The sequence below is a fragment of the Fulvia fulva genome, chromosome 4 (genome assembly GCF_020509005.1).
Source record: "Fulvia fulva chromosome 4, complete sequence".
In the NCBI taxonomy this organism is placed as follows: Eukaryota; Fungi; Ascomycota; class Dothideomycetes; order Mycosphaerellales; family Mycosphaerellaceae; genus Fulvia; species Fulvia fulva.
The window spans coordinates 1,376,558-1,403,181 of NC_063015.1; the positions used below are offsets into that span (position 1 = coordinate 1,376,558).

The window sequence follows — 26,624 nt, forward strand, 5'->3', positions numbered from 1 at the left end:
GCGACTGCCTTGAAGGATCAGAGTATGTACCATAGATGCGAGACATGAATGATACTGATGCTGCCAAGCATGATTGAGGCGCAGTTGCCTTTTTAACCTTGTTTCCCAGATTCTGTTCCACGATCGCGGTCAGGCGTCCTTGCTCGATCCCATCCTTGGTAAGGCACAGCAGTAGCTACCTGACCAGTCCGCGCGAAGGATTTGAGCTTTCAGCTCCTGGCTTGCTGTGCAGCTCCACATTAGCTTCCGAAGCGCGGTCTACCTACATCACATTGCAGCAAGAATATATAAATACCTGGGAGAGCTACCTACACACGATGCCTGGACAATACATACCGCCTCAGCCTGGTTATCCGATTCAAGCTGCGCCTTATTACGTGTACCCTCCCCCTCAGGTCGTCGTTCATCCTACCCTGCAATATCGACCCGTCCAACCCGCTCAACCGACCATTCTCCAACATCCAGCTCGAGCCACAACTGCACCAGCTCCCACTCGAGTCACAACTGCACCAGCTCCCACGTCCTCCTCAGATCAATCTTCAAAATGGCAGCACCACCAGCCGCAATGCCACCCTTCCAACCACCCCTCGGCCCACAACCCGCAGGTCCCCTCTACTCTGCGAACCAAGTGTACGAGCACAAAACACTTCCGAGAAGGTGCATCATGGATACTGACGTACATCTTGTAGGACCCTCCGTATGAAGGAAAAGGTCTTCTCCCTGTCCGGCGACGACTTTACAGTCGCAGACGTCAACGAAACTCCCATCCTCAAAGTCAAAGGCAAGGTCGTCAGCTTGTCTGGCAAGAAGACGTTTACGGATCTGCAGGGGCAGGAGTTGTTTGTGTTGAGTAAGAAGTTGTTGAAGTTGCATCCGACTTTCACGGCGGAGAGTGCGGCGGGGTGTAATTTTGAGGTGGTGAGTTACATTTGGTTCTTTCTGTGAAGGGTTTTATGTCCGCGAATGGGATGGGGCAAGCATGCTGATGATGGCGACCTCAGGCTGGAAAGTTCTCCTTCGGATCGAGTAAGAGTGTGATTACATTTGCCAATCATGCGGATAAGGCTCCGATTGAGATGCAGTTGAAGGGTGATTGGTTTGATCGCAGTGCGACGATTAAGATGGGGGATCGGCCTGTTGCGCAGATTCAGAGGAGTTTCATGAACGTCAGGGAGATCTTTGGGTCCAAGCAGACGGTAAGTGGTATTACGATTGTGGATGTTATCATCATGGAGGCTGACTTTGCTATGTAGTACTTCGTGACGATTGCGCCGGGTGTTGATCTCAGCTTGATTGCGGCTATCTGTGTCTGTTTGGATGAGAGGGAGAATGAGAAGTAAGGTTGGAACGGGTGGGCGATGATGGATGATGTTGTGATGATACCCTTTCGTTTGCTCGCGAAACTTTGGTGCGCTGTTGGAAGTCCTAGCTCGAGTCGAAATGCCATATCGCTTTGGTCATTCACAGCAGCTCAGGCTCGACCAATCCCGTCTGCTGCGTGATCAGACTATACGTCTCGATCCGCCTATGCCTCCCATAGTCGAATGTCCTCTCCTTCCCTTGTCGACACAACGCCAGATTGACCTCCGCCACAACAAGTTCATCTCCACTGGTCTTCGACTCCGCAACGACATGTCCCTCCGGATCAACGATCGAGCTTCCGGCAATCAGATGGTACTTGCCATCATCCATGCCGCACCTTGCGGAAGATATCGAGAAGCAAGCATTCATGTAGCTGTTCGCCTGCTGCACTAGTCTCGAATGGAACAGTGCTTCTTTCTCTGCTTGCTCAGGCGGAATTGACTTGCCTCCCCACAAGTGGCTCATGTAGCCGCCTGTGTTGTATCCAACCATGAGAAGCTCTGCACCTTGCAGGGTATAGACTCGCCACGCTTCTGGCCATCTTCGATCGTTGCAGATGAGCATTCCCATGATTGGATCGCCTTTGCCATCGGTGCTCTCGCCTTCCTTGATGTCGGCCTTCTTCACGGCATCATTGACGAGACCGGGAGCACGGAAAGCCTCGAAGCCAAGATCACCAGGCTTGAAGTATCGCTTCTCGAGCTGATTCGTCGCGTTTGGATCTTCGAAAGGCTCGACTCGACCAGGAAGGTGGACCTTTCTGTATTTGCTAATGACTTTGCCAGCTGCCGCCGAGAAGTAGACGGAAGTGTTGTAGCCTGTGCCATCTGGTGTGCGCTCTGCATACCCTATGACAATGTCGATGCCACACGACTTGGCTTCGTCAAACAGCGGCTTCACGTCTGGTGACTGAGTGATGTCCTCGCCATGTTCGAAGTACTTGTCGAGCTCCTCTTGTGATTCGATAAAGTGGCGTGGAAAGAATGTGGTGAGCGTTGCTTCCGGATACACCACCAGCTGGACTTTCTTCTCTGCTGCCTCACGCAACAGCTTGATCAATCTTTCCACTGTGTCTTTCTTGTCTGCTCCCAGATCGATCGCACCAACCTGTGCTGCTGCGACCGTGATCTTTCTCAACATCTTGCTGTGGTTAGGGTTCGGTGGAAAGGTAGGGCAAGGACGACGAGGTCTGCTACTTCCTTCCAAATGCTAGAGACGATCAATTTGGACATGATATACTCCTTCCTACTTTGGCGGTGCCCTATATCAACGGGCCGTTTGGCCGCACATGTGAACAATCAGAAGGATGCAAGATGCTTTGCCGGACCCAAGCGTGCGCCTATCTTGCCCGAAAGAGTCTTGTCGGCCGGCCAACGAGAGGTGAGCATGCTCTTCGCCGAAGGGCATGTTCAGCGGCCGGCTCATCTAAGCAGGTAAGGCTCAATGTGATGTTCCTGGATGTCGTGTATAAGAGTGAAGATATGGTGAAGTACATCGGACAAGATATGCCGTGACAGATTGTGGCTGAGATCCCTGCAGACATCAATCTTGGCAACGGCCGGGACAACATGGTCTTCGATCTGGTGATCAAGAACGGCATCATTGTGAGTCTGAAGAAAATGATGGCATGGCATATGCTGACCGCGTATGTAGGTCACAGCGAGTGAGGTGCTACAAGACGGTCTCGAAATCGGAATCAAAAATGGCAAGATATCATGCATTGGCACCGATCTTCCAACATCGTCGAATACTGAGATCGTTGATGCGGAAGGTGCATACATCACGCCAGGAGGCGTCGACAGCCATGTCCATCTCGCACAGAAGAACTCACCTACTGGCGACACCTGGGAGACGGGAACAAGGAGTGCAATAGCAGGCGGCACAACAACCGTCATCGCTTTCGCCTCGCAGCAGAAAGCAGACACGTCATTATGGCCAGTGCTCGAAGACTACAAGAAGAAATCGACCGGACAGACCTACTGCGACTATGGCTTTCACTTCATCCTCACCAACCCAACCCCAGAGATCCTTCGAGATGAGCTCCCCATCCTGGCGGAGCAGGAAGGCATAACGAGCGTAAAGCTGTACATGACCTATGAGCTCATGAAGCTGAACGATCGCGAAGTGCTCCGGATTCTCTTCGCCTGCAAGTCCCTCGGCATGACGACCATGATCCACGCCGAATCGCATGATATGATCAGCATGATCATCGAAGGCCTCGAGCGGAACAAGAACACTGAGCCGTACTTCCACGCAGTGGCTCGACCGCGGATAGCAGAGGACGAGGCCTCATATCGAGCGATATCGCTTGCAGAGCTGGCAGATGCTCCTATGCTAATAGTGCACATGTCTTCGGATGTAGCCATAAGTCACGTTCGAGATGCTCAGACGAGGTTACTGCCAATACATGCTGAGACATGTCCGCACTACCTTTTCCTGCTGTCGGAGAAGATCAAGGCCGAACCTCACGACCACTTCTGCGGGGCGAAGCACGTATGTTCGCCTCCGCTTCGGCATGATACAAAGGACCTTGAAGCTCTGTGGCAATCAATAGCGAACGGGACTTTCACAACGTGGTCGTCGGATCATGCTCCGTCCAAGTACGATCATCCAGGAGGCAAGAGACTGGGTCTGATCGATGGTGTGCCGCGGTTCTCCAAGATTCCGAATGGTCTGCCTGGTATTGAGACAAGAGTCCCGCTACTCTTCAGTGGAACTCCAGCATGCCGGTCGCAAGAAGAGGTAAGGCTGAGTTTGCCTCGCTTCGTGCAGCTGACGGCTACGAATCCTGCCAAGCTTTATGGTCTGGATGGCAAGAAAGGCAGTATAGCGCCGGGGTATGATGCTGATTTGATCATTTGGCATCCTGGCAACACTGGAGCCACGACCATCAGCCAGAGCATCATGCACCATGATATCGACTATACACCTTTCGAAGGCATACGTGTTGGAAACTGGCCAAGGTATACCATACTCAGAGGCCAAGTTGTCTGGGATCAAGCAAAGGGCGTCACCGGCCAGGTAGGCTATGGCAAATACCTAAAACGTGGCAAAGGCCAGGTCCTGGTGGGAAAGACCGGCAATGTACCTCGTGGAATGAAGCCAGAAGAGCGAGGATGTTGGGTGCCATAGATTCCGTTTGGTCATAGATAGCCAGAACCTAATGGCTAGCAGCCTGGCTGGGTATCACGCCCCAAATGCCGAGAGGATCCTCTTTGCCCGTCTGTATACTTCGCTCGAGTTCTTGTAGTCTTTTGACACGCTTGACCATCAATCCGACAGCAATCGGTCCAAGTAATGTGCAAAGGAGGATCGCCCAAGTGACGACCAAGAAAAGCTCTGAACTTTGGCCGTTCTCCGTAGCCCCGAAAACACCATCGCTCTCAGCCACGGAACAGATAAGGAAGCCGATCTCGCCGCGGGCGACCATAGCACTTCCAAGCATAGCAGCAGGGTACAATGATGTTGGCTTTGCGATCCTTGGACTGCTCCTCTGTTTTGGTGCCGCTGTTGCGACTGTAGTTGTACTTTGACTTCGAGGTCCTCCGCGAGTGGAAGAGGTCCCTGGCGTCTTTGATTGCGTCCTTATAAGTGGCCAACACCCAGATATTGTCTTCGGCAAGTGCTTGAGCAAGAACTTGAGCGATACGGCCGGACCAGCGACTCGTATGAGGCATAGTCCACAAAAGAGCTTAGCAATGACCATAATGATAGAGTAGACGATGCCTCTCCATACTACCGTGCCCGAGAACATCTGAGTTATGGGAATGGCGAATCCGATCGATGCGAAGAAGAAAGGTTTGAGAACTGTCTGCAGAGCTGGCAGGTAGTACTTCTCGAAGATGTGTGTGCCCCGAAGGTGATCGTAGGATGGCACAGCTTGACGAGTTGACGGTGTTGGAACCGGTTGCTGAGGCTCGCGTGGCTTCGGGCTTGAGCTGGTGTTGTTCTCTCCCGATTGCTTACGATGGGCTCGAGGTTTCTGGGGCATTGAGTGCGCTTTGCTGTCCATCGCTCCAGAACTTTCACCATTTTGACTCGATCCTACTAAATCAGTACCATCGACGGGTTCTAGGGTGTTTTGAGCATCGGCATTGCGCAGCTCGAAGCAGAGACCATCCCACCAGCTGATAGCTGCTCCTGCGAGATAGGCTGCGAACAGGACCGACGTTCCTGCGTAGCTAGAAGCGGTCACAAGAGCAGCCAGTACGAGCGCATGCAAGACCAGCGCAGCGCTCTCGGTAGTCAAAAGGCGATGAAACTGCGTTCCTCGCTTCGACTTGATCAGCTTGTACGTTTGCCGTGTCATGGGTTTGACAATATACAAGCATATCAGCGGCAGAACTGCCGCAAAGGCAACCGATACGAAGACTGGTCTGATCACAGTAGTGGCACTGAAGTCAGAATGTCGGCCTAAGCTTGAGATGATACTGCTCATGACCAGACCTACGAGGTCATCCATCATGGCAGCACTTGAAAGCACGACACCTAGCCGACTCTGGCTGAGGCCACTTGTGGATAGGATGGTGAACGTAGTTCCAAGCGATGTTGAGCACAGCGCTGCGCCAGCAGCAAAGCTCTGAACTGGTGTGATCTCCATGAAGCTCTGTAAGAGGAAGGAAAGCCCAATTGGAGCACTGATCCCGATCAAGGCGACAATGCTCGAGAGGGAGAGATACGACCTGAGTGTCTTAAGATCTGCCGCGAGACCACCTGCTGTCGTCTCAGTCACGTGTACTCCAGTCGCATCTACTTTTGCCAAACCTTCGAAGACAAGCAGGATCAAGCCTAGGTAGCCGATCTGCATGATTGTGTTTTCGACATCTATCGACAACCATTTCGCACCAGGCGTGCCCCAAGCAACACCGACCGCGATCTGTCCTAGCAAGCCACAGAATAGTAGTTTGTCAAAAGCCCAGTTTATGGCATTCTCGAGCAAGAGGAAGGAGGCCAAGATGAGGATGGTGATGATACCGGGCTCATGGTAGGCCAGCGCCGCTGGTGAGGATGACATGTTGCCTGGGATGATGGCGTTCTACAAACACTCGAGGAAACATCGAGACAAGAATGTAGACGATCATGAGGTCGCGAAGAACACATGTAAGGGACAACGATGGCCATATCTCTTGGCTGCTACTAATTGGCGCGAGAGCGTACCTTATTCATCGTATTGTGACGTCTGTCAATGAAGATATAGTGATGTGGTCCAGTAAATTTTGATTTGACACATCGCCGCAGTCATACGTGACTCAAGCCTCAAGTGACTACTACAATCTTTCTTGCTATACTACGAAATGTATCGAACCACAACGACATGAGGCTTTGGCCTCTAGCATTCCTCAAAGCGCTCCATAAATACTCCCCTCGCATGCCCATTCTGTATCGCGCCGGCCGCAGAGCAATGAGCACAACACCGACCATGGACCAAAAGCCCGACTACACTTCATGGTCCAATGCCGACCTCATAAAGCGAGTGACCGACCTCGAAGTCGCCCTACGCAGACAGAATGCCAGACATACGACTTCGCTGGACACATCGTTATCGGAACCCAAGAAGAAACCAAAGAAGCCCTCGAAAGGCTTCGACCCGAGCAAATACAACACGCGCTTGATCGCATTGAAGTTCGCATACCTGGGCGGCAACTACAACGGTTTCGAGCACCATGCCAACAATGTCACGCCTCTGCCGACAATCGAGGAAGAGCTATGGAAAGCGCTGAAGAAGACACGGCTTATCTTCCCTGTCCACAAACCCGGTCAAAGTGAAGAGGAAGTCTCGTGGGAAGGATGCGATTACAGCAAATGTGGCAGGACAGATCGCGGCGTGAGCGCATTCGGACAAGTCATTGGCATACGAGTGAGGAGCGCTCGTCCTAAGACTCGAACTGTTGTGGAAGATGCTGCGGCAGACAGTCCTATGCCAGACGTAGATGAAAGCGCAGAGCCACCGAGAGAGTTTGATTATGTACGCGATGAGCTACCATATATCCAACTCATCAATCGAGTCCTTCCTCCAGACATTCGAGTCCTCGCATGGTGTCCCCATACGACCGAAGACTTTTCTGCGCGCTTCGATTGCAAAGAGAGAAGGTATCGGTACTTTTTCACCAATCCTGCTTTCATTCCATTACCTGGTAGCAAAGGTGTTGCTGAGGATGGCTCTCCTGACGAAGGATGGTTGAACATCGCGGCGATGGAGGAGGCAGCGAAGAAGTATGAAGGTCTGCATGACTTTCGTAACTTCTGTAAGGTCGATCCGAGCAAGCAGATCTCGAAGTTTGAGAGACGCATCTTTCATTCAGGCATACACGAGGTCAATTCCAGTGCAGAAAGTGGAAGCTCTGCATCGCTCTCGCCGAAGCTTTACTACTTTGAGGTCCGTGGCAGCGCGTTTCTGTGGCATCAAGTGCGGCATCTGGTCGCGATACTGTTCCTGGTCGCACAGGGCTATGAGAAGCCTAGCATAGTCGGCGATTTGCTCGATATCCAGAAGACACCCGCGAAGCCGGCGTACGAGATGGCCAGTGATGCGCCACTCGTACTTTGGGACTGTATCTTCCCAGATCTGGCCAAGCTTGATGCTGGTGACCTTGCGAACAGTGATGCAAAGTCCGAATTTGGCTATGAGGATGGCATGGACTGGGTGTATGTGGGCGACGAAGCTGGTGGTCGGGACCAAGCGAAGCGCACCAAGACAGCCATTGAGGATGGCAAGCATGGTCGCAATGGTATGATGGAAGAGCTTTGGGCACTTTGGCGAAAGCGAAAGATGGATGAAGTTCTCGCCTGGAGTCTGATGGATGTCGTAGCCAACCAGGGCCAGAACCCGTGCATAGACCTCGGGCATGATGCATCAGGTGTGGACAGAAGTGCACGCATGTTCGATGGTGGCGAGAAGCCCCGTGCGATTGGTGAATATGTGGTTCTTGCACAGCGAGAGTGCATGGAGACCCCAGATGTGGTCAATGCCCGGTATGCCGTGCGTAAAGGTCTGAATGGCACTCGCAGAGCTTCGGTAGATGAAGGCGTGGACGAATAGCAATTTGCCAAGCTCATCACTTTGGCTCGTATAGGCAAGCCCTTGCGCCTCTCCAGACTTGTTCCAGTATCTCGCGTCGTGGTAGTATGCTCTGCTAGTTGTCAGTCACTTCAATTGCCTGTATGGCTCAAATGAACACTAACGGGAAACACGACCACCACATCCTCCTCTCCTTCCACCACAATGCTCAGGTAGAACCTAGTCTCAAATCCTTGGAACGCTTCATGTATGAAAATATCCTGAATCGAGCTGGTCGGTATGAACCTCGTCGAACTCGTCCAAAGATAGCTCGGACTGCTCGTGCTAGTCTGAACACCCAGACCGCGGATGACCAGGAGTGATTCTTCAGTATAGCCCTTCCGGAGAATGAGCCACGTAATACCGGTGCAAATCACAGCTCGCCAGATCCAGGTAGAGTTGGCGATGAGCACATAAGCCAAAAGGCCTACTGGCGTGTCCAAGACCACATTCTCGGCCCATGCTAAGGTGTATTCGGGACCAAGATAGATTATGTGGATTGAAGTGTTGCGGAACTCTGCCAGTAAGATTGTTGCTACCAAGAGGGCGGCGATAACCCGAAGCAGGAGGAGTGCATAGCTGGCCAGACGGCTTGTAAGACCACCGCTGGGTGACCGCGTCGAGACCGTGTATGAGACTGTTGTCTGCGTTGGTCGCCTGGTTATGAGCATATCATTGATCGTACTTGGTGCTGCGATGGAGTATGGAAGGAGCGTGTGCCGTGTGGTGCAGGACAAGGATGAGCTTCTCGCATGGTCATTGGCTCGGCGAAGATCGACGCTAGCGTATGAGCCGATGGAGGGCGGCGTAAGGGCGGACGGCAGGGCGACATCCTTTCTGCACCTCACACTCACACTCACACAATCACAAAATCTATCTTTCTAGTACGTGCTATTCGAGCGATCTTAATCCTTCCCCTCCCAGTAGCGACACCTATCCACAGTCGGCACTCTGGTCGATTCTTCTAGTATACCTTGCTCCCGATAATGGACAGCAACTGGTGTTGCACTGCGACATGTCGACCAAGATCATCAAGGAAGCTCTTGCCGCTTTCAACATCTGGTCCTTCGTACCACCTCAACTCACCTCTGGACCCATCTTTCCTGCTCGAGTAGCGACAAAACATGTAGGGCCTGCGATATGGAGCTGAGACGAGAGTCGCGCCCTGCAGTGAGCAGGGAAGCGTGGTACAGGAGGAGGCGAAGATAGGACAGAGAAATGTCGAAAGAATGTTTTGCATTGATGTGCTGTGAACGGTAAGAACAACGGAATCAGCTCATTCACGTGCTAAAGTTTTCCGTGGCTATTCATTCCGTCTAGCTCTCTGTCGTTCCATTCACCCCAGTGTGCCAAAATGTCATCTCAAAACACCATCAGCCGTCTTTCCACATCTCAGCAAAAACACTATTCATCTGGTCCTTCACACTCGGCAACTCTTCCACCTTATCGCTAAACTTGCTCATCTCTTCGTCGGCGCCGAAAGACAGCTGTACGACTCCATCAACCTTCCTGAAAACTCTGCATCGATAACTCGACATATGTGGGCCCATGGCGTAGTTGAACCTCCACAAGCCACGGTTGTCGAGCATCTCGCAGCCGTAGTCGAAACCCAGTCCAAGCCATGCCTCATTCAAGGTAGGCTTCTTGAGTGTGATGCTGCGAATGTGTTGAAGGTCATCTGGGGCTATAGCGTCGATGATCGAGCTCGCGTGGCTTTTGTCGCCGGTGGTCAGGGTTAATGTGGAGGTGGTCCAGCATTTCTGGTGCGCTGCTCGAGACATGGCTCGAGTCTCGTTGTATAGCTGGCGGTTGACGAGTGATAGCGCTTTTGGTGGTCCTGCCGGTGGAGTGGCTGCGTCGAGAGGCACTGAAGTCGAGATCTTGTCATCGGCGAACACGAGTTCGTAGATTTGGTTGCGAAGCTCTGCTGGCAGCCGGAGAAGTCTGCAGTTTGCGGACTGGGTTGCCATTTCTGCCTCGTTGGTGGGTTTGATGATCGGAGAAGGATGGTACAGAGGAAGAATGGAAGGAGAAGCCGCCAGAGTTCTTATAGATGTTTGGCAAGCACGGGCCATGGAGGTGAGTGTTGTTCATTCACTTCTACAAAGCCGAGCATCGTCTAGCTCCATTTTACCTAGTCGAACGCAATCTCATACAGTCTTTGGGTCTCACCTCGTATGATGGTCCATACTCAAAGTGAATGGATCCTGCTCCATGCTCGCACGTGCTATCATGATCTCCCGGCAGCGTTGACTGCCCTGTAGCGATGCAATAGCTGTGTCAGATGAAGCAGCTGCTTTTTGACAGTTATGGGCGCTTTGCGCTCATTGCACTTGGCCAGCGCATCCTCCACCAGATCGAATCTTGTATGTGCCACCGCCTTCTCAGGTGTCACCAAAAGTGGATGGGCTCTCGGGATGCCCCTGCTTCAGAACGTCGGCTGTGGCAATCGCGTTGACTTTCTCGTAGCCCTTTTCGCCTGGACGCTTCGTATGCAGGTATGCGCTAGCGCTGATCGCTCATCTCCTGCACACACTGGAGACTCCCCAGCAAAAGCGATATTTGCTGTGAAACTGCGGATGGATTGCCGGATTGCTTTGTACTCTCGATCCTTGCGACATCGGCTGAGTCGCAAGCTTCGGCTAGACGTGCCTTGCCTTCGAGTGTCTGCGCAAGGACCCAATACTTAGCTGGGACTGCGCGTTGATGAGTCGCAGCTTCGATCATCCACACCCCTACCGAGTCGATGAGTGTCATCTTGAAGCTTCGCCAAGTCCCTGCCGGTCGGAGTTCCTGCTGAAAGTCCACCATCAAAGACCGAACGTGCTGCAGATCGTCCTCTTGGTGCAGGAGGATTTGTTGTCTGATGTCTTTGGCGGAGAGGTTCGGTGGTATGTTAATGACGAATCTGGTGGTTTGCCAGTATTTGCGCAAGACATCGCGATAGATGAGCCGACACTCGTTGTAGACCTGGTGGTTGACCAGCAAAAGAGCCTTGGAGGGCGCGGTCGCGGCTGAAAGTTCGGTCGGGCGATTATCATCGGGTATCGAAATGACATACTCGTAGATGTGACTCCGAAGCTCTGCTGGCAGTCTGAGTAGCCTCGAGGTCATAGTTGCGTGCACCATAATGTCAAGCGATTGTGACCTGTACAGTATTAGTACATGTTGTCAAGAATTCCAGTGCGATCTACACACTGTGCACTTGATTGCTGCTAGCTGCGCTCGTGGATCAGTCTTTGGGGATTACTTTGAGTGTGCGCTTCCGTTGAACTTCGAAGTTCAGATCAAATGGGTGCACATGTGCAGGCGCTAGCAAGGACCGTGCTAAGCACGGACAAGGCCTGGTGACAAAGTATGTTGCCGCCGCTATATTCGTCGACTTGAATTCTGGAGCGCCAATAAAGGCACGCACATCCGTCAGTTCAATATACGTGGACGCGCTGCACCCTCAACTGCACCGGTCCGACCTTACGACTTAGCCACACGCCAGCGTGTTGAAGCAGCGGCCTGCGCTTCGATAGGGAGTCGAAGCGCTTGGCGGCAATCAACTTTGTCACCAGGCCTTGGGACTTCTGGTTTTCTCCTTGTTTGGTCTATCTCCGAGAGCCAGTCATCAACATGATAACACAAAATGTTCTTATATGTGTCAAGACTTTGGGATACGGACCAGCTCTGCTCAGCCCGCTACGGCATTGGAGCAGGACACAGCATTTGCTTTGAAACGAAGGTTGATGTTGATGAGAATGTACCTCCGAATAAGCATCCAGCACCAGATGAGGTCAGTCTCTCGGCGAGGCCATCGAGCAGAAGTGCGACGTTTAAAACCTCGCTTTCGGACGCCACTTCGCATACGGATGCTCTTCTGTCGATGGCACTAGATGATCGACGCGGGAGGTGTTGACTAGGCCTGGATGAACCTGAGAAAGATCACGAATGCCGAGCAACTTCATGGCAGACTCCATCTCTTCCTTCAAGACTACGCAAAGTCAGCACAATTCAGCTCGCTCCGAAACGACAACTTACTCTCAACAAGGTGCTCGGCACCCTCAGTGCCATAGTTCAGTGCGAACAGGAACGGTCGGCCCATGCCCACAGCCTTGGCTCCCAGACACAACGCTTTCAGCATGTCGCCGCCTCTACGAAAACCGCCATCGATGTAAACTTCTATTTGATCGAATACTTCCGGACATTGCTTATGCATTTCCAGTAGTACCAAGATGGAAGGCGGCGAGTAGTCAAGGTTTCTGCCGCCGTGATTCGATATCAGGATTCCGTCAACCTTGTGTGCCAATGCTCGCTTCGCGTCTTCAGCAGTCTGAATGCCTTTGAGGACGATCGGAAGATCTGTCAGGCTTCGGATCCACTCGATGTCATCCCATGTCAGCGCCTGGTCGATGTAGCTTCCCACAATCTTGGTCAGACCTCCGCCTCGTTTGCCGGTGCCTTTCTCGCCAGTGAGAGGATTCTCGATGATCTCGTCCACGCGGAGACGCTCATCAGACTCTCGCTTTCCTCGGCCTGCCGCGTCGACAGTCACGAAGATAGCTTTCATGCCGAGAGAGTTGGCATTCGCTATGACTTCTTCAGAGCTCTTACGGTCTTTGTTGACGTATAACTGAAACATGAAAGGGTAGTCTGGAGCCTGCTCTACGATTTCTGCTGCCGGGTAGCTTGCGTTCGAAGAGATCTAGTTCACAGTCAGCCATTGAGGGCACCACGTTACACATCCACACGCACAATCTCCAGGATGCCTGTCGATTTTACAGCTCTCGCCAATGCTTTTTCGCCCTCGGGGTTGATCATCTTTGCCAGGCCAGAGGGACAGATGCACAGGGGCAGGTTCACTGGCGTGCCAAGAATTGTGCTCGTGGTATCGACTTGGGCAACATCGCGCATCACACGTGGACGAAACCAAATTCGTGACAGCATTGAAAGATTCTGATCGCGAGTCCAGCAGTCTGTTGCTGCTGTGGAGTAGAACGCATGGGTCTTTGCGAAGGCGCTCTTGGCGGACGCTTCTTCGAAGTCATTCCTTTGTGGTCGTCAGCACCGAGAAAGCTTCGCTAACAAGGCTTTGCATACAGATTGATGATGGTGTGTAACGCCGGCTTCTCGCTATCTGGCACAGCTTGAGCTCTATTCTTCGGCAGTGGTTCCCGGGCCCATTCCGCCGTGACCGTCGACCTGTCTAGATTTCCTTTCGAGCATAATGGGTCCAGGCTGTTCTTGACAATGGTCGGCGAGTGCACAGAGTTGTACGCCTTCGTTGCATCGCGGCCAGCGTATTAAGTAGTAGGTGAGCCCCGCCAGGATGTTGAGGCACAAAGCTGGTACAGTCCCAGACTTGGTCGTCAATCACAAGCCAGCAATCTTCGGGTGAATTGTGTTTCGATATCTCTTCCGTAGAGAGGAGCTTGGTTTCTTCCATTTCGACTGTTTCTCTGACGAAGAAAGGTTGAATGGGAATGAGATGACACAAGCAAGCTTCTCATGATACTACCGTAGCACGCTGAAGGTGAGGTGTGCAACGGAGATGGACTACTATATGGCCCAGCTGTGTACTATGCAGCAGCTCCGTAATCGGCGGAAGGGGATTGGCGGACAGGTGCAACCCTGGCTGCGGTGATGGTAGGGATCTGCCGTGCCTGCCGGACTTCATCATACCATCGATGAGGCTGTCAATGATTTCCATATTCGCTCTTTGGAAGAGAGCATATGGTGAATGGTGAAGCGGAGAAAAGAAGAGAAGTCGCGAGGAAGGAAGTGTAGCTCTCTCAAGCATTGACCATGCCAAGACGTGAGTGACAGCTCCTGCCGCTACGTCAACCATGAATGTACATCATCGCCCTAATATTGGAATGTGATCTCTGAGCGGCGACGAATGGACGTATTTGGTCAGCCGAATCTTCAATATCGCTCACCTGCCGCCCAAGAGCTGTGAAGGGCGAGCTGCACCCCGGCAAAGCTGGTCGGGCGATAGGCCAAATCGATCCATTGAGATGATACTGATTCGACCGTACTGCTAGAACGAGGCACATTCATATTGTCGAAACTTACAACCTTCTCACAGACACTGAGATTGTCTCTCTACCACTTACCTGCAGCACGACTCCAAAGCAATGCAGTCTACCCAACGAATCAAGCTCGGCATCCTCGTGCCCTCCTCGAACACATCCCTCGAACCTCTCACGCAAGCCATCATATCGAAGCTTCCCAATGTCAGCGTACACTTCTCCCGATTCCCAGTCACCGAGATTGCACTGTCCCCCAAAGCCCTCGCCCAGTTCGACGACAGCAAGATCCTAGCATCAGCTTCCTTGCTAGCAGATGCCCAGGTCGACATCATCGGCTGGAGCGGTACCAGTGCTGGATGGCTGGGCCTGGACGCAGACCGTCGACTCTGCCGGAGAATCACTGAGACGACTGGCATCGAGGCTACTACGAGTGTCCTTGGGCTGTGTAGTATCTTGGACAAGGTAGCAAGAGGTGATGATGGGAGAGCTCGCTTTGGACTGGTCACACCATACCTTGATGACGTACAGGCGAAGATCTTAGAGACGTTCCCGGTAGAAGGATATGATGTTGTAGCTGAGTCGCATCTCGGCCGAACTGTCAATGTTGAGTTTGCGGAGGTCAGCGAAGAGACTCTGGACAAGCAGATGGCTCAAGTGATGGGGAAGATGGGTGAAGAGCCAGTGAAAGTCGTGTCGATTTTTTGCACAAACCTGAGAGCTGCTCAAAGAGTTCAATACTGGGAGGAGCAATACCCTGGCCTAATCGTGGCAGACACTGTTGCCACGGTGGTGTGGCAGATGCTCAAAATGCTGAATGTTGATCAAGCAGGGCTAGAGACCTGGGGCAAGGTCTTCACAGTATGAGATGGTACACTCTATTTCTGGTAGCTCATCTGCTTCCCCGTCTTGCGCTCTATCTGTTCGCCGAAAGTTGCAGCGGCCGGCTCCTCGCCAAGGAGTACCTTAGTCTTGATGTGACCCGGTAGAGGATAGTCGTCAAGGAGGAACCCCTCAGTTGGCACCATACTCTCCCACCTTTTGCCTTCATCTTCGTGCCGTCCTCTAGGATACAGCTGAATAGGCCATATCCTGCATAGGACATAGTACATCACGGCTGCGCCAGTAAATGAGAGCACAAATCCACAGTTGTAGACATTTACAGCTGTCTGGCTGATCGAGCCCGGATCGATAGCACCGGAGATGCCAGAGATAAGAAGGACCACGCCAACCAACCAGGCGGTATAGGCTCGAGGGTTGAAGCCTTTGGTGTAGTAGTAAGGCGAGCTAGAGTCCGGGCGATACAGAGATGGCACGTGTATGTTGCCGCGCCGCGAGAGCCAGTAATCGACGATCATGAGGGCAACTACAGGTGTGATCTGAAAGACAAGGTCAGTTTCCTGGAACATTCATTATTACCAAGACCAATACTCACAAAGCAGAGGTAGCTGCCTAGGAAGGTCAAGAAATTCTGCGCTGAATTCACCAAAAGCCACGGCACGACTGGCCAAACCAGGATGTGGCACAGAACCATGCCCCGAACGATGGTGAAGTACCCAGGGAACAGACCGGACAGATCGCATCCAACAGGTATGGCATTGCTGCTCACGTTAGTCACTATGGTAGCAAAGCACTGGATAAAGGCTCCGAGAAAGACTAGAGCGCGAGCTTCTGGAGACCACAATTCGTCAAGCACGAGACCGTAGAAATCCCAAAGATTCTGCCTGGTCGTTAGCGTTCAGTCACCCTGTCGTCTTGGGGGTGATCATACCCAGTTTGCCACACCAAAATGCTTCGCTCCAGCTGCAGTGGTCAGAAGACCGAGAATGATGACAGCAGGTTTGCTAACGAAGAGTCCCGCAGCCAGTGGAGCGATATCTCGCACTGGCCTGTTGCCGTATCGTGCTAGATCGGCTATGTTGACCATTGGAGGAACGACGCCTGACACGACCGTGTTGATGGCTTTCATAAAAGACCAACCCAAGGCTGAACCGGTAACATCCTCGCTTCCTAGGCTAAGCTCTACACCTCCGAACTTGACCAGAGCCCAGATCATGGTTGCAATGTACGCAATCGGAGACAGGACCGACTTCACTACGAAGAGCGGCCCGGCTTTGCTCGGATGTAGAAAAGCAAAAGGAAACTGTAGCAGCCAGGTCAGGACGAGAGCCACCATCTGCGAGGTCGTAATGCCTGCCGATGCGGGCAGATGATTCGGTATATCTGTCCATCTATGTCCGAAGATGCATCTCAACGCCACCTCAAGCAGACGAGAGGCGTAGTTTGTCTGCGTACCCATGTAGAAGATGGCTACGACCGCGCGAATGAAGATGAACCATAAGGAGCCATAGATGCCAGCGGACAACCTCGCGTAGACTGGAAAGCCGACGTGGTAGAGGACTGGGCCTCTGAAGTTGAAGATGAGGACGAGGCAGCAGAGGAAAGTGCCGACGAATGCTGCAATGACAATGGTCCAGCAGTTTAAGCCGATCGCGAAGAGCGTTGAGCCGATGTTGTAGGTCGTGGGTGAGAATGCGATGCTGAATTGGAATGCGAAGAAGTACCAAGGTGACCAGTTTCGTTGGGCTGGTGGTGTCGGTTCAAGATCTGCATTCGACCATTTGCCGTAGGAGTGGCCATCTTGTCGGTTCTGATGGCCGGGTACCTGTATCCTCTGATGTAGTTTTTTAAACGTGAGCATAGTCGATTGGGATGTCCAAGAAAGTGAAAAGGCACAGCCTACAGTAGTCCTGGAGCTCTTCTGCTCCGCCTACACCCCCATTTCGCTCACCTATTGTCTGGTCACAGGGCTTTGTCTGCAGATAGGCAGAGACACACAAGCAGATAGACAAGAACACTACGCAACAATCCCTGTTCGCGAGAGATAGCAGTCTTGGGGCCGGCCAATTGAGCGAGGTCGTGAGATTCTCTGCGTGAGATGTAGTATTCAGAGAGGATTGGCGAGATTGAGAAGCCGTCGCAACCTCGAGATGTCGAGAAAGTTGCCCCCAAGAATATGTAGCTGACGCGCATCTCCGTCACGTCACAGTCCTTTCCGCCCGGCGCCGAGCTGTTGTAATTCTCCGTCGTGTTGGGTCTAACTTGGTACGAGTGAAAGCATATGTAGTCCGGAGTATTACCTTGCTAATGCTTGGACACGAGTGGGATGGTTCTAGCGGTGCATGAGTAGCAAATAGTTCAAAGTCCCCCGCGTTGGAAAGTTGTCAAGCTCAATACCGCGGCCGAGGCGCTTACTCAGAAAGCAGTCAACAGTGGTCGTCCCGTAGGTGTTTCTTTGTATTGTTAACAGATTCTGCAGGGTGGGAGACACAGGAGTGTGATCGAATGGTGCCACCGCTGACCACTCCAGCCGTCCGTGTCGTCGGATTCGCTCCAGGGGACAATAAAGTCCTCTGCACGAAGCAGGCAAGTCGTTACGAGAGGTGCAGAAACTCTGGACACGCTTTAGCGAAAAGTGGTTTGGTCGGGGCGCCTTTGTGGGAAAGCATCCGCCCTCGTGGCATGTTGGCAGCAAAGCACAAAGAGTGGCACTAGTGGTCACGTTCGCTGCAAGGGATGGCAGTTCATCTGCTGGGGCCATGGCACGCTCACAGCAAACCCGCGGGCTCCTGACTCAACGATTGGACATGTGCAGCTGTGGGCTTGTGGCAGGCTGGCAGCTGGCCGACCAGGATGCATGGCCCGACATGGGAACGCATCGGCTCGCTACCTTGGTGAGTTCGGGCTCGCGGGACGTCCTTTGAGGTGTGCTGGAGGCACGCGGGTTCCCGTTGGTGAATGCGGGTCTCTGACAAAGACAGAAAGCAGGCCAAGCAGCCCAATCTGGATCGCGGCGCCGGGGGTGGATGCACCTTCGATGCAGCTTCCCGTGCTCGTTCTCTGATCAGAGGCGAGGTCTGCAGCAGCAATAATGGCATTGCCCTGAGTGCTGCCATGTCGTGTCAACAATACATAGTTGAGTCTCATCAAGACGGCCTCTTGACGCCGGGTGAAACACTTTAGGTTCACACGGGTTCACGGTGCATGTTTAGCCACCGACCCGTCGCTGGCAAATATGGACTAGCCGTACGAGCTTAATCGTGATGCACGCCTCGCCCTGTGGCATTCACAGGTCTTGGTGTGGAACCTCTAGGCTCTCGCCAGCACCCAGCTGGCCGCTGTCACTAGCGTCTACGCAGCACGCTGTACCTCCAAGGTCTGGCGTCCTTCCTGCTTTCGTTGTTCATTGTCACAAGCCTCGCCTCTCCACGACCTCGCCCTAAACCACATTGTCACGCCATATCTGCTCTCGGTCGTGAACGACTGTCTGAGACCGTCGCTAGCCCGCCGTTAGGCATGTCTTGTAGCAAACATCTTCGTTAGCCGTTGGGTGAGTCCGGCGTAGCGTCATGAGCCTCACAAATGCAACAGTGCTCATTGTGTTCCAGTTTGTGGCGAGAAGCGAAGCAAGCACATGGCTTCTTTGACGAGCGACCTCCATCGTTTCGAGCTCAACTGAGAGCCCCATACTCGACAACACCTCGCCATGTCGATACCCGAAAGTGGCCTGGTCCTCCATGGAGTAGCTGCTAAAGACGACGCCTCGAAGTACGTGCCGGACCCTGCGATACTGGTCAAGCTTGACGACAGTCTGCTCGAAGATGTCAAGACTGCCTCGTCGAGAAAGGAGGACTTCCAGTTCCTGACGGGGAATTTCCCGGTAAGATATCGATCACCGTGTAGTCGCTTGGACTGGTCTGATCGTGTGTGCAGAGAATCCGACTTGGAAAAAAAACCTTCGACCTTACAATCTCGAACGAAACCTTCAGACACGAACTGTACAGTGCTTCCAGTGAGGCATTCGGAGACCTCAGCTTTGCTGGTGTGGTGGGTCACCGGGCGGAGCTCAGTCTACCAGAGAGGAAACAAAGTCTGGGCAGTGATGCAGCCCTAGCAGCTCTGCAGAACAGTTTAGCATCGTACAAGCAGGAGAAGGAAGCAAAAGCCGTGAACATCAGCAACAATGTGGTCGCTGTGCCCAAACATCGATTCGAGGCCTACCATCAGCAGAAGCAGGCCAGACGGCGAGGGCTCCTGGGCTCTCAGCCAGCAAGTCCTTCCCTCAATGCCTCAAAGACACCGAACGCAGGTATCGCGCCTACTTCGATGCCGGCCAGTGACGCTGCGGCCAGGACCCAGGCGATGCGGACTCCGCTCATACATCTGCTGGCGATAGGACCGCTCTCACGGGACAGCATCTTAGAAAGAACGCGGATACCGAAGGACGATTTGGATGCAGTGTTGGAGAAGATAGCAAAGCAAGATCAGGGGAAATGGCAACTGCTGGACAGAGCCTACAAAGACTTGGATGTCTGGAAGTTTGGATACGGCTCGCAGGAAGATCGAGACCAGGCAGTGAAGAATGCCATACGATCTTACGACAGGATGAGGATTGGGAAGGACGAAAAGCTCTGGCAGATGCTGCTGCCAAAGGAGGACAGAGATAAAGGCATCATTCTGTCGAAGCTGCACCTGGGAGCTGCACCAGCTGCAGGCCTGACACCGAACCTGGCTGTCAGTCCGCTGGTACATGGAGAAACGGCAGGTGACAGCAAGATTGCCAGTACCGCAAACACGCCACGCCTGGGGCCGTCAGCGACTCCCAAGGCCACATCAGGGAAGAACGAAGGAGGAGCACTTGCCAAAAGATTGTTTTCAAAGGATCCTAAGAAACAACAGCAGCAACGTGCAAAGGATGAGGCGAAGGAGAAGAAACGAAAAGAGAAGGATGCTGCAGCAAGCGACCGAGAGAGCGGCAAGCCTGCCAGGAAGAAACAGATGACGAGCAAGACGAGCGATCCCAAGGTGAAGTCTGCAGAGTTTGTGCGGAGCTCCAGCGATGAAAGTGAAGGCGAACTTAGGGAGTTGGGAAGTGCGACCAGCAGCAGCCAGCCGAGAGCAGCTGCAAACGCTTCACGGCCCCTGCCAAACGCGACCGCCAAGAAGACGGCAACGATCATGGCAGCGAGATTTCCTAGTAGTGGCGAAGCCTCTGCTAGAGCAAAGGCTAGACCGTCTGCTACTTCAACACCCAAAAGTGGTGCAGCGACATCGAAAGTTCAGCCTACGACTGCAATCAAAACGACCAAACCCATACCACCGGGCAAGAGCACTCCCAACGGAGTATCAGCTTCTTCTTCGCAAGGTCGGAGTCAGCTGAGCCCGCAGAAACTCAAGCACAGGCCGACTGCTCCTTCTCCACTGGGTGCTGCTCGCCCTCGGGTGGCTTCTGACGTTTCAGACAGAGGCGTTGTTGGTGTGCAGCGCATAAGGCAAGGCGCAGAAACACCAAAAGGACTCGGCATCACCAACGGTTTCAGGAAGCGACACGATACCGTCACGAGCAACGAGTCCCACGGCTCGAATCGATCAGAGAGGATGTCAGGAGAAGCCAAGAAGACGACTTCAGACAAGACTCCAAGGCCTACCGTCAATGGCACAGGTACACCAAAGTCACACTTGACGAATGGCAACTCGCAGAAGTTGACGAACGGGCTAAAGCGCAAACCTGCAGACTCGCCCAGCCACGGCAACGAGAATGGTCCTGCTGCTAAGCATCGCAAGACGGAGTCCTCATCGTCCCAGTCGCAAAAGTCGCAAAGTAGTGACTCTGCGGGATCCATCAAGCGACGGGACAGCGATACCAGCACCACGTCGGAGAACAAATATTCGGAGGACCGCGACTTGAGGTTGAGCTTCGAGAGAGGTGTCGACTTGGCTGCCGTCTTCAACAAGCAATATCCTCTGTACACAAAGATGTACGATGAGCAATGCGCTATGGAGAAGCGAGGGGAAGTGGTGCCTTTGGAGGACAGGCAGAGATTTGGCAAGATGCATCGCAGGCTGGCGCAGATGAAGCGGGAGATTCAGTCGGCGAGCACGAGAGAGCACGAGGGTAGTCGCTGAACGTTGGATATGCGGTGGTGGCAGTGTGGAAGAGATGCTCTGACAGCACTCGTGCCGATGCCGGACACAAGCAAGCGTTACAGCCCCACCCGGAGAGTTCGGTCTTGGATTATGCCATCTTCGAGGGTGGGAGCTCCGGGGTTATTGTTCTTCCAAGCATGTTCCTGACAAACATGATACAACTACCACGTGTGCTCCTAACCTTCAATTATCGTGTGCCGCCTTGATCCCTACATCTCAGTGATCCCACCGGCAGAGTCTTGACCGATACTGATGTACAGCAGACTCAACTCGATCCAACAACACCTGCCCAGATCTACAAGCAAGACATCAACCCACACCATGGCCTCCCTACCCCTCCGCATCGCCGTCCTCGACGACTACGCCAACATCGCCCAAACCCACTTCTCCAAACTCCAGAATGTCCAAGTCGACAGCTTCCCCAAAACCCTCAACGCCGCAACCCCGAAAGGTCTAGAAGCCCTCGCAAAACGTCTAGAACCCTACAAAATCATCTCCACAATGCGGGAACGAACTGCCTTCCGCAGCGCCTTGATCAAGCAACTCCCAAACTTGAAGCTGCTGCTCACGTCCGGGACTCGAAACGCCTCCCTGGACTTAGCCACTTTCTCCGAGCGAGGGATCCCAGTCGCGGGCACGAAAGGTGAACGGCCTAGCAATCCAGACCCGAATTCGGACTACGAGCCACCACCGCCTGCGGGCTACTCAGCTGTGAACCAGCATGCTTGGGCTCTGTTGTTAGCGCTGTGTGGGAGGATTCCAGAGGATGATCGCGCTCTGAAAACGAGCTCTACTGCGTGGCAGAGTGGGCTGGGGATTTCGTTGGGTGGGAAGACGTTAGGATTGGTTGGGTTGGGGAAGTTGGGGACGGCGTTTGGGAGAGTTGCAGTGCAGATGTTTGGGATGAAGGTTCTTGCTTGGTCGCAGAATCTTGATCAAGAGAAAGCTGATGCTGCGGCGGAGGGGGCGGGATTACCTAAGGGAACGTTCGAAGCGGTGGGGAAGGAGGAGGTGTTTAGGAGTGCCGATGTGGTGAGTTTGCATCTTGTGTTGAGTGAGAGGACGAGAGGTGTTGTGGGGAAGAGGGAGTTGGGGTGGATGAAGGGGAGTGGGGTGTTGGTCAATACGTCGAGAGGCGGGTTGATTGATGAGGGGGCTTTGATTTCTGCATTGAAGGAGGGGAGGATCAAGGGTGTGGCGCTGGATGTATTCTGGGAGGAGCCTATCGCTGCTGATAGTCCCTGGCGGAGTGTAGACTCGTGGTCGAAAGCTGCGGTCGTGCTCAGTCCTCATATGGGATATGTGAATGAGGGGACCATGAACAGGTATGTTGCAACCATACGCGAAGTCGCCATTTGCTTACTGACATCTACAGATGGTACGAAGAACAAGCAGAGAACCTCGACCGCTGGTTGAAGGGCGAAGAACTCCTCAACAAAATAAATTAATCTACTTGTGGTTCGCAAAGGCCGCAAACATTGGCGGCGGTGGACCTTGCGCATACTTCTGAATGTCGTTATCTGGATCGCCCTTCTGCAAGTAGCTCTTGTAGGCCGGGCGCGCGATGATCTTCTGGACATACGCCAAGATGTTGTTGTAAGCGCTGAGGTCGACAGGGCAGAATTCCCTCATAGTAGTCAGAGTGAAGATGATCATGATATCAGCGGCGGAGAACTCGTCGCCTGCTAACCATGGAGTCTGGCTTAAGCGCTCCTCGACGTATTTCAGGACTTGGTGGATCTTGGCCGTGTAGCGTTGCAGCGTGGCGTCTTCCTCTTTGATTCCACTCATCTTTAATGCCATGACGCGACCGACGGCAGGCTGGAGAGTTCCGTTCGTAACGTGGTACCAGTAGAGATAGTCGGCGTAGTTCGTCTCGGATGGCTTGACCAGGAGTTTGCCATTTGCATGTTTGTTGCAGATCCATTCCACGCAAGCCTCGGTCTCTGCTTTCTTGACACCACCATCGTCCTCGATGACTGGAGCTGCGCCAATTGGGTGCAAGTCCTTATACTCTTGCGGTGAAAGCACAGGGCTGCGATCGTATTTATTCAGCTCATATTTGATGCCGAGTTCCTCGCAGAGCCAGACGACTCGATCGGATTGCGAGTGCCCGAGGTGGTGAACAATTAGACCCATGGTGATTTTGCTGTTGCTCAGATGCTGTCTGTCTGGTACACTGAAGTAATAATGGGCTCTGGAGTGATGTTGTTGGTGCAAACCCACTATTTATGATCTGCCCGCAATCGGTCTCGCCGGTTACATCGTCCTGGAGCTGGAGGTTTGGAATACCCCAGCCGTGCACCTCTAGCTCGAGCTTGTTTTCTTGGGTGGAGTCGGCCCCTGGCTCGAAGGATGAGGTCAAACTGAAAGAAATGGAGATGCTGGAGTAGAACACAGCGAACGTAGTGGCCGGGCTGAGAGATAGATGCTAGCAGCTGAGATCTCAGCCGTTACAACGCCAGTGACTTCGCTTTGCTTTTAGGAAAGTGCCACGATATACTCTGAAGGCTTCGCTGGCCGATGTGATTGTTTGCGAGGTCATCACTGTGGTTAAAGGGAACCATTCTCTAGAGGCCATATCGAGAACGAGGTAGGTGATCCAAGTCAGGTCGTGGTTATTGATTCCATGCCTCGCTGCTTCCACGAGGGAATGTCGAAAAGTCTTCTGTCGGAGTAGATGCAGCTATGTCGAGTACGTCGGTACCAATCATGGTCGACTATGTGATAGAAGATGGCTAGATTATATACCACACCGTCTTACGTCTCCCGAGACCCTCGGCCGACAAGGACGCGCATGTCTTGATGCATTTATGTGCCGTTTGCCGTGATTGTGGCATTGCGGACCACATCTGCCGGACAGTCAAAGGCTCCCTTCAAGACGCATGCTGAACGCCAGGCTGCGATGAGCGATGGTGTCGTTACTCGCGACTCAACGATCATCTCGTTCCGGTCGATGTCAGCAGTGTGTAGGATGACAGGAAACTTGATGGGATGAAAGGCACAGCCGCACAGAAAGAGAAATGGATGCACAAGCGAGACGGGACAGTGCAAGGTTGAGTTTCGGCAGTTTCGGCAGGGCTCACACGTGTTTCTCCGCCTAGCTTCTTTCAGCCCTAGAGCAACTTCCTCAGCTCACGCCAAACTTGGTCCGACATTGTAGACGTGCTTGCCGACGCCACATGTGGCGCTCTTGCGTACGCTTGTACATCGACACCGTCACAGGAGGGAGTTGCGCAGCTTCCAGGGCCCTGTGCCTTGCGGTAAGGTCACATCCGTGATCTCATCCATTGACGGGACGGGCCTCGCCACATTCACACCTAAGCCTACCAAGATTCGCAAGACTATTGTGATGGGTAGGCTCTCTTCCGAGGACACCGACTGGGTACAGGCCATTATGCTAGATTGGAACCATGCCGTGTACTTTGTCGATCTGGCGCCAAATCAGCACTCTCCAACAGGATTGAAGACCAAGATGAACAAGGCCAAGGAAGCCACTCCCTATCTGACATATATTGTAGAGCACTATGATAGTCTTCCAGATATTGCGGTCTTCCTTCATGCTCATCGGCAGAGCTGGCCAGAAGCATGGCACAACGATGCTAAAGGCTACGATGCGGTGAACATGCTGCATGAGCTCAAGCTTGATGTAGTACTGGAGCGAGGCTACGTCAATTTGCGCTGCATAGCCACTCCTGGTTGCCCGGATGAGGTCCAAGTGAACCGCGACCCTTCAGAAGAGGAGCGAAGGGCTGAGCTTGCTTACCCATACGTTTATGGCAAATTCTTCAATCTCACCGTAGATGAGGTCGAGCAGCAGAATCCTGTGGTGGCAACCCCATGTTGTGCTCAATTTGCGGTTTCAAAGGCCCAGGTTCTCTCGAAGCCCAAGGCGGAGTATGTGCGCTACTTGGCGTTGATCGAAGAGTCTGACTACGACGACGACACACTGGGGACTGTTATGGAATACATGTGGCACATCCTTTTCGGACGGGATGCAGTGCATTGTGAACCCACCGCACAGTGCTGGGCGAATATCTATGGCCGTGGAGATGGCTGGAGCTCTTGGAGTTGAAGAGCCTTGATTGCTTTCCGACAACGAGAACACTGCGCTCGTTCGGGAGGGAAGCAAGATCCAAGCTTGGTGCAAAGACAGTTCGGAGCACAACTGAGACATGCGTTGAGCATGTCTCAAGACCGCATTTCTGCCACCTTTGATCAAGGACCACGCCCCAACCCACGGAATGTGCTTTGCACACCTCTGCCAGCTCTCGCATAACCCAGAACTTGCCAACTCCAACAACAATCAAAGCAATGACGTTCGTTCCGTTGGCCTTCTTCGCGCTGAGCACCATCGCGAGTGTGACATACAAGCTACTCAACAGCCACAAGCTGGACCCGGCTAAACGACGAGCGATTATCACGGCACACGCTTTCGTCATCGAGGCAATACAGATCGCGCTGCTGGTCACCTGGGTCGTTATTACGGTGTTCATCATTGTGGGCGCATCTCCACAGCTTCGGCTCATTGCAGCATCTGCGACCATGTCACCAAGCCTGGCAATATTCACGACCACAACGACATACGCTTTGGTGATTTGGGCCACCGATAACATGGACAACCTGATCCAATTGCATACATGGCATCATCCGATACAATCGCAAACTTTGATCCTCAGCAGAAGCATCTTACTACCACGGACTGTGCTGCGTAAAGCGAATGGACCACGAAAGACAACTATCGTGCGCAGAAGGCGAGCCATGAGTGCACCAGCTACGCCGACCGTCGCACACATCGTGTCACGGCATCCACCTCGACGGACATCCACCATAGAACCTGGCTCCGTTGCAAAGCTAGTGTCTACGTTTGAGGAGGTCCTCAGCTGCACAGTTGCACTATCCCGTCTCGAAGAGTGGACTCCGAGTGCAATCTATGAGTTGGAGGGCTGTTCTGTGGGAGGCGATACTGATGAGGCAACAATCACACCAGAGTCGACGTTGGAAAGCGCCACGACAGTCCTCAAAGATGAATCGAAGTACGGAGAGGCCTTGCACAACTCTCCTAGCGTCAAGCATAAGATCGAACTCGCTCCGCACAAGAAGGCAGCACGACCCACAGAGGCGAGAGTCGAGGCGAGGAGACTGAAAGCTCAATGTTCATCAAGATGAGCTCGAATGGAGTATCGGCGTGTCCCACGGGACTT

The 26,624-nt window shown here is 53.1% G+C and overlaps 16 protein-coding genes across 16 annotated transcripts; 8 read left to right on the forward strand and 8 right to left on the reverse strand.

The window, feature by feature from the left end:
- Window positions 1–544: 544 nt before the first annotated feature.
- On the forward strand, window positions 545–1,340 carry CLAFUR5_04247 (uncharacterized protein; the record flags this gene model as incomplete). The annotated part of the gene is made up of 4 exons (XM_047903395.1): window positions 545–630; window positions 690–918; window positions 1,002–1,196; window positions 1,254–1,340. The coding sequence occupies 4 exons, from the start codon at window positions 545–547 to the stop codon at window positions 1,338–1,340; spliced, it is 597 nt and encodes a 198-aa protein (XP_047761125.1).
- Window positions 1,341–1,461: 121 nt separating this feature from the next.
- On the reverse strand, window positions 1,462–2,502 carry CLAFUR5_04248 (N-carbamoyl-D-amino acid hydrolase; the record flags this gene model as incomplete). Its single annotated transcript, XM_047903396.1, has 1 exon — window positions 1,462–2,502. One exon carries the CDS (start codon window positions 2,500–2,502, stop codon window positions 1,462–1,464), a length of 1,041 nt encoding a protein of 346 aa, XP_047761115.1.
- A 428-nt stretch (window positions 2,503–2,930) lies between these two features.
- CLAFUR5_04249 (Dihydropyrimidinase) lies at window positions 2,931–4,494 on the forward strand (the record flags this gene model as incomplete). Its single annotated transcript, XM_047903397.1, has 2 exons — window positions 2,931–2,966; window positions 3,016–4,494. The coding sequence occupies 2 exons, from the start codon at window positions 2,931–2,933 to the stop codon at window positions 4,492–4,494; spliced, it is 1,515 nt and encodes a 504-aa protein (XP_047761116.1).
- A 28-nt stretch (window positions 4,495–4,522) lies between these two features.
- CLAFUR5_04250 (uncharacterized protein) lies at window positions 4,523–6,376 on the reverse strand (the record flags this gene model as incomplete). Its single annotated transcript, XM_047903398.1, has 2 exons — window positions 4,523–6,075; window positions 6,127–6,376. 2 exons carry the CDS (start codon window positions 6,374–6,376, stop codon window positions 4,523–4,525), a joined length of 1,803 nt encoding a protein of 600 aa, XP_047760338.1.
- A 405-nt stretch (window positions 6,377–6,781) lies between these two features.
- Window positions 6,782–8,401, forward strand: CLAFUR5_04251 (tRNA pseudouridine(38/39) synthase; the record flags this gene model as incomplete). Its single annotated transcript, XM_047903399.1, has 1 exon — window positions 6,782–8,401. One exon carries the CDS (start codon window positions 6,782–6,784, stop codon window positions 8,399–8,401), a length of 1,620 nt encoding a protein of 539 aa, XP_047760337.1.
- A 16-nt stretch (window positions 8,402–8,417) lies between these two features.
- CLAFUR5_04252 (Phosphatidylinositol N-acetylglucosaminyltransferase subunit gpi15) lies at window positions 8,418–9,090 on the reverse strand (the record flags this gene model as incomplete). Its single annotated transcript, XM_047903400.1, has 2 exons — window positions 8,418–8,492; window positions 8,545–9,090. 2 exons carry the CDS (start codon window positions 9,088–9,090, stop codon window positions 8,418–8,420), a joined length of 621 nt encoding a protein of 206 aa, XP_047760407.1.
- Window positions 9,091–9,792: 702 nt separating this feature from the next.
- On the reverse strand, window positions 9,793–10,389 carry CLAFUR5_04253 (uncharacterized protein; the record flags this gene model as incomplete). Its single annotated transcript, XM_047903401.1, has 1 exon — window positions 9,793–10,389. The coding sequence occupies one exon, from the start codon at window positions 10,387–10,389 to the stop codon at window positions 9,793–9,795; it is 597 nt and encodes a 198-aa protein (XP_047760406.1).
- A 535-nt stretch (window positions 10,390–10,924) lies between these two features.
- On the reverse strand, window positions 10,925–11,548 carry CLAFUR5_20177 (uncharacterized protein; the record flags this gene model as incomplete). The annotated part of the gene is made up of 1 exon (XM_059463014.1): window positions 10,925–11,548. One exon carries the CDS (start codon window positions 11,546–11,548, stop codon window positions 10,925–10,927), a length of 624 nt encoding a protein of 207 aa, XP_059318962.1.
- Window positions 11,549–12,240: 692 nt separating this feature from the next.
- Window positions 12,241–13,850, reverse strand: CLAFUR5_04254 (Cytochrome b2, mitochondrial; the record flags this gene model as incomplete). The annotated part of the gene is made up of 5 exons (XM_047903402.1): window positions 12,241–12,398; window positions 12,446–13,109; window positions 13,160–13,454; window positions 13,505–13,683; window positions 13,746–13,850. 5 exons carry the CDS (start codon window positions 13,848–13,850, stop codon window positions 12,241–12,243), a joined length of 1,401 nt encoding a protein of 466 aa, XP_047760405.1.
- A 691-nt stretch (window positions 13,851–14,541) lies between these two features.
- Window positions 14,542–15,300, forward strand: CLAFUR5_04255 (uncharacterized protein; the record flags this gene model as incomplete). The annotated part of the gene is made up of 1 exon (XM_047903403.1): window positions 14,542–15,300. One exon carries the CDS (start codon window positions 14,542–14,544, stop codon window positions 15,298–15,300), a length of 759 nt encoding a protein of 252 aa, XP_047760388.1.
- An 11-nt stretch (window positions 15,301–15,311) lies between these two features.
- CLAFUR5_04256 (Allantoin permease) lies at window positions 15,312–17,134 on the reverse strand (the record flags this gene model as incomplete). Its single annotated transcript, XM_047903404.1, has 3 exons — window positions 15,312–15,812; window positions 15,869–16,153; window positions 16,205–17,134. 3 exons carry the CDS (start codon window positions 17,132–17,134, stop codon window positions 15,312–15,314), a joined length of 1,716 nt encoding a protein of 571 aa, XP_047760332.1.
- A 1,845-nt stretch (window positions 17,135–18,979) lies between these two features.
- On the forward strand, window positions 18,980–21,399 carry CLAFUR5_04257 (uncharacterized protein; the record flags this gene model as incomplete). The annotated part of the gene is made up of 2 exons (XM_047903405.1): window positions 18,980–19,153; window positions 19,207–21,399. 2 exons carry the CDS (start codon window positions 18,980–18,982, stop codon window positions 21,397–21,399), a joined length of 2,367 nt encoding a protein of 788 aa, XP_047760404.1.
- A 273-nt stretch (window positions 21,400–21,672) lies between these two features.
- Window positions 21,673–22,868, forward strand: CLAFUR5_04258 (D-3-phosphoglycerate dehydrogenase; the record flags this gene model as incomplete). Its single annotated transcript, XM_047903406.1, has 2 exons — window positions 21,673–22,745; window positions 22,796–22,868. The coding sequence occupies 2 exons, from the start codon at window positions 21,673–21,675 to the stop codon at window positions 22,866–22,868; spliced, it is 1,146 nt and encodes a 381-aa protein (XP_047760330.1).
- Window position 22,869: 1 nt separating this feature from the next.
- Window positions 22,870–23,559, reverse strand: CLAFUR5_04259 (Glutathione S-transferase 3; the record flags this gene model as incomplete). The annotated part of the gene is made up of 1 exon (XM_047903407.1): window positions 22,870–23,559. One exon carries the CDS (start codon window positions 23,557–23,559, stop codon window positions 22,870–22,872), a length of 690 nt encoding a protein of 229 aa, XP_047760329.1.
- Window positions 23,560–24,772: 1,213 nt separating this feature from the next.
- CLAFUR5_04260 (uncharacterized protein) lies at window positions 24,773–25,495 on the forward strand (the record flags this gene model as incomplete). Its single annotated transcript, XM_047903408.1, has 1 exon — window positions 24,773–25,495. One exon carries the CDS (start codon window positions 24,773–24,775, stop codon window positions 25,493–25,495), a length of 723 nt encoding a protein of 240 aa, XP_047761055.1.
- A 239-nt stretch (window positions 25,496–25,734) lies between these two features.
- Window positions 25,735–26,589, forward strand: CLAFUR5_04261 (uncharacterized protein; the record flags this gene model as incomplete). The annotated part of the gene is made up of 1 exon (XM_047903409.1): window positions 25,735–26,589. The coding sequence occupies one exon, from the start codon at window positions 25,735–25,737 to the stop codon at window positions 26,587–26,589; it is 855 nt and encodes a 284-aa protein (XP_047761056.1).
- Between the last annotated feature and the right edge of the window lie 35 nt (window positions 26,590–26,624).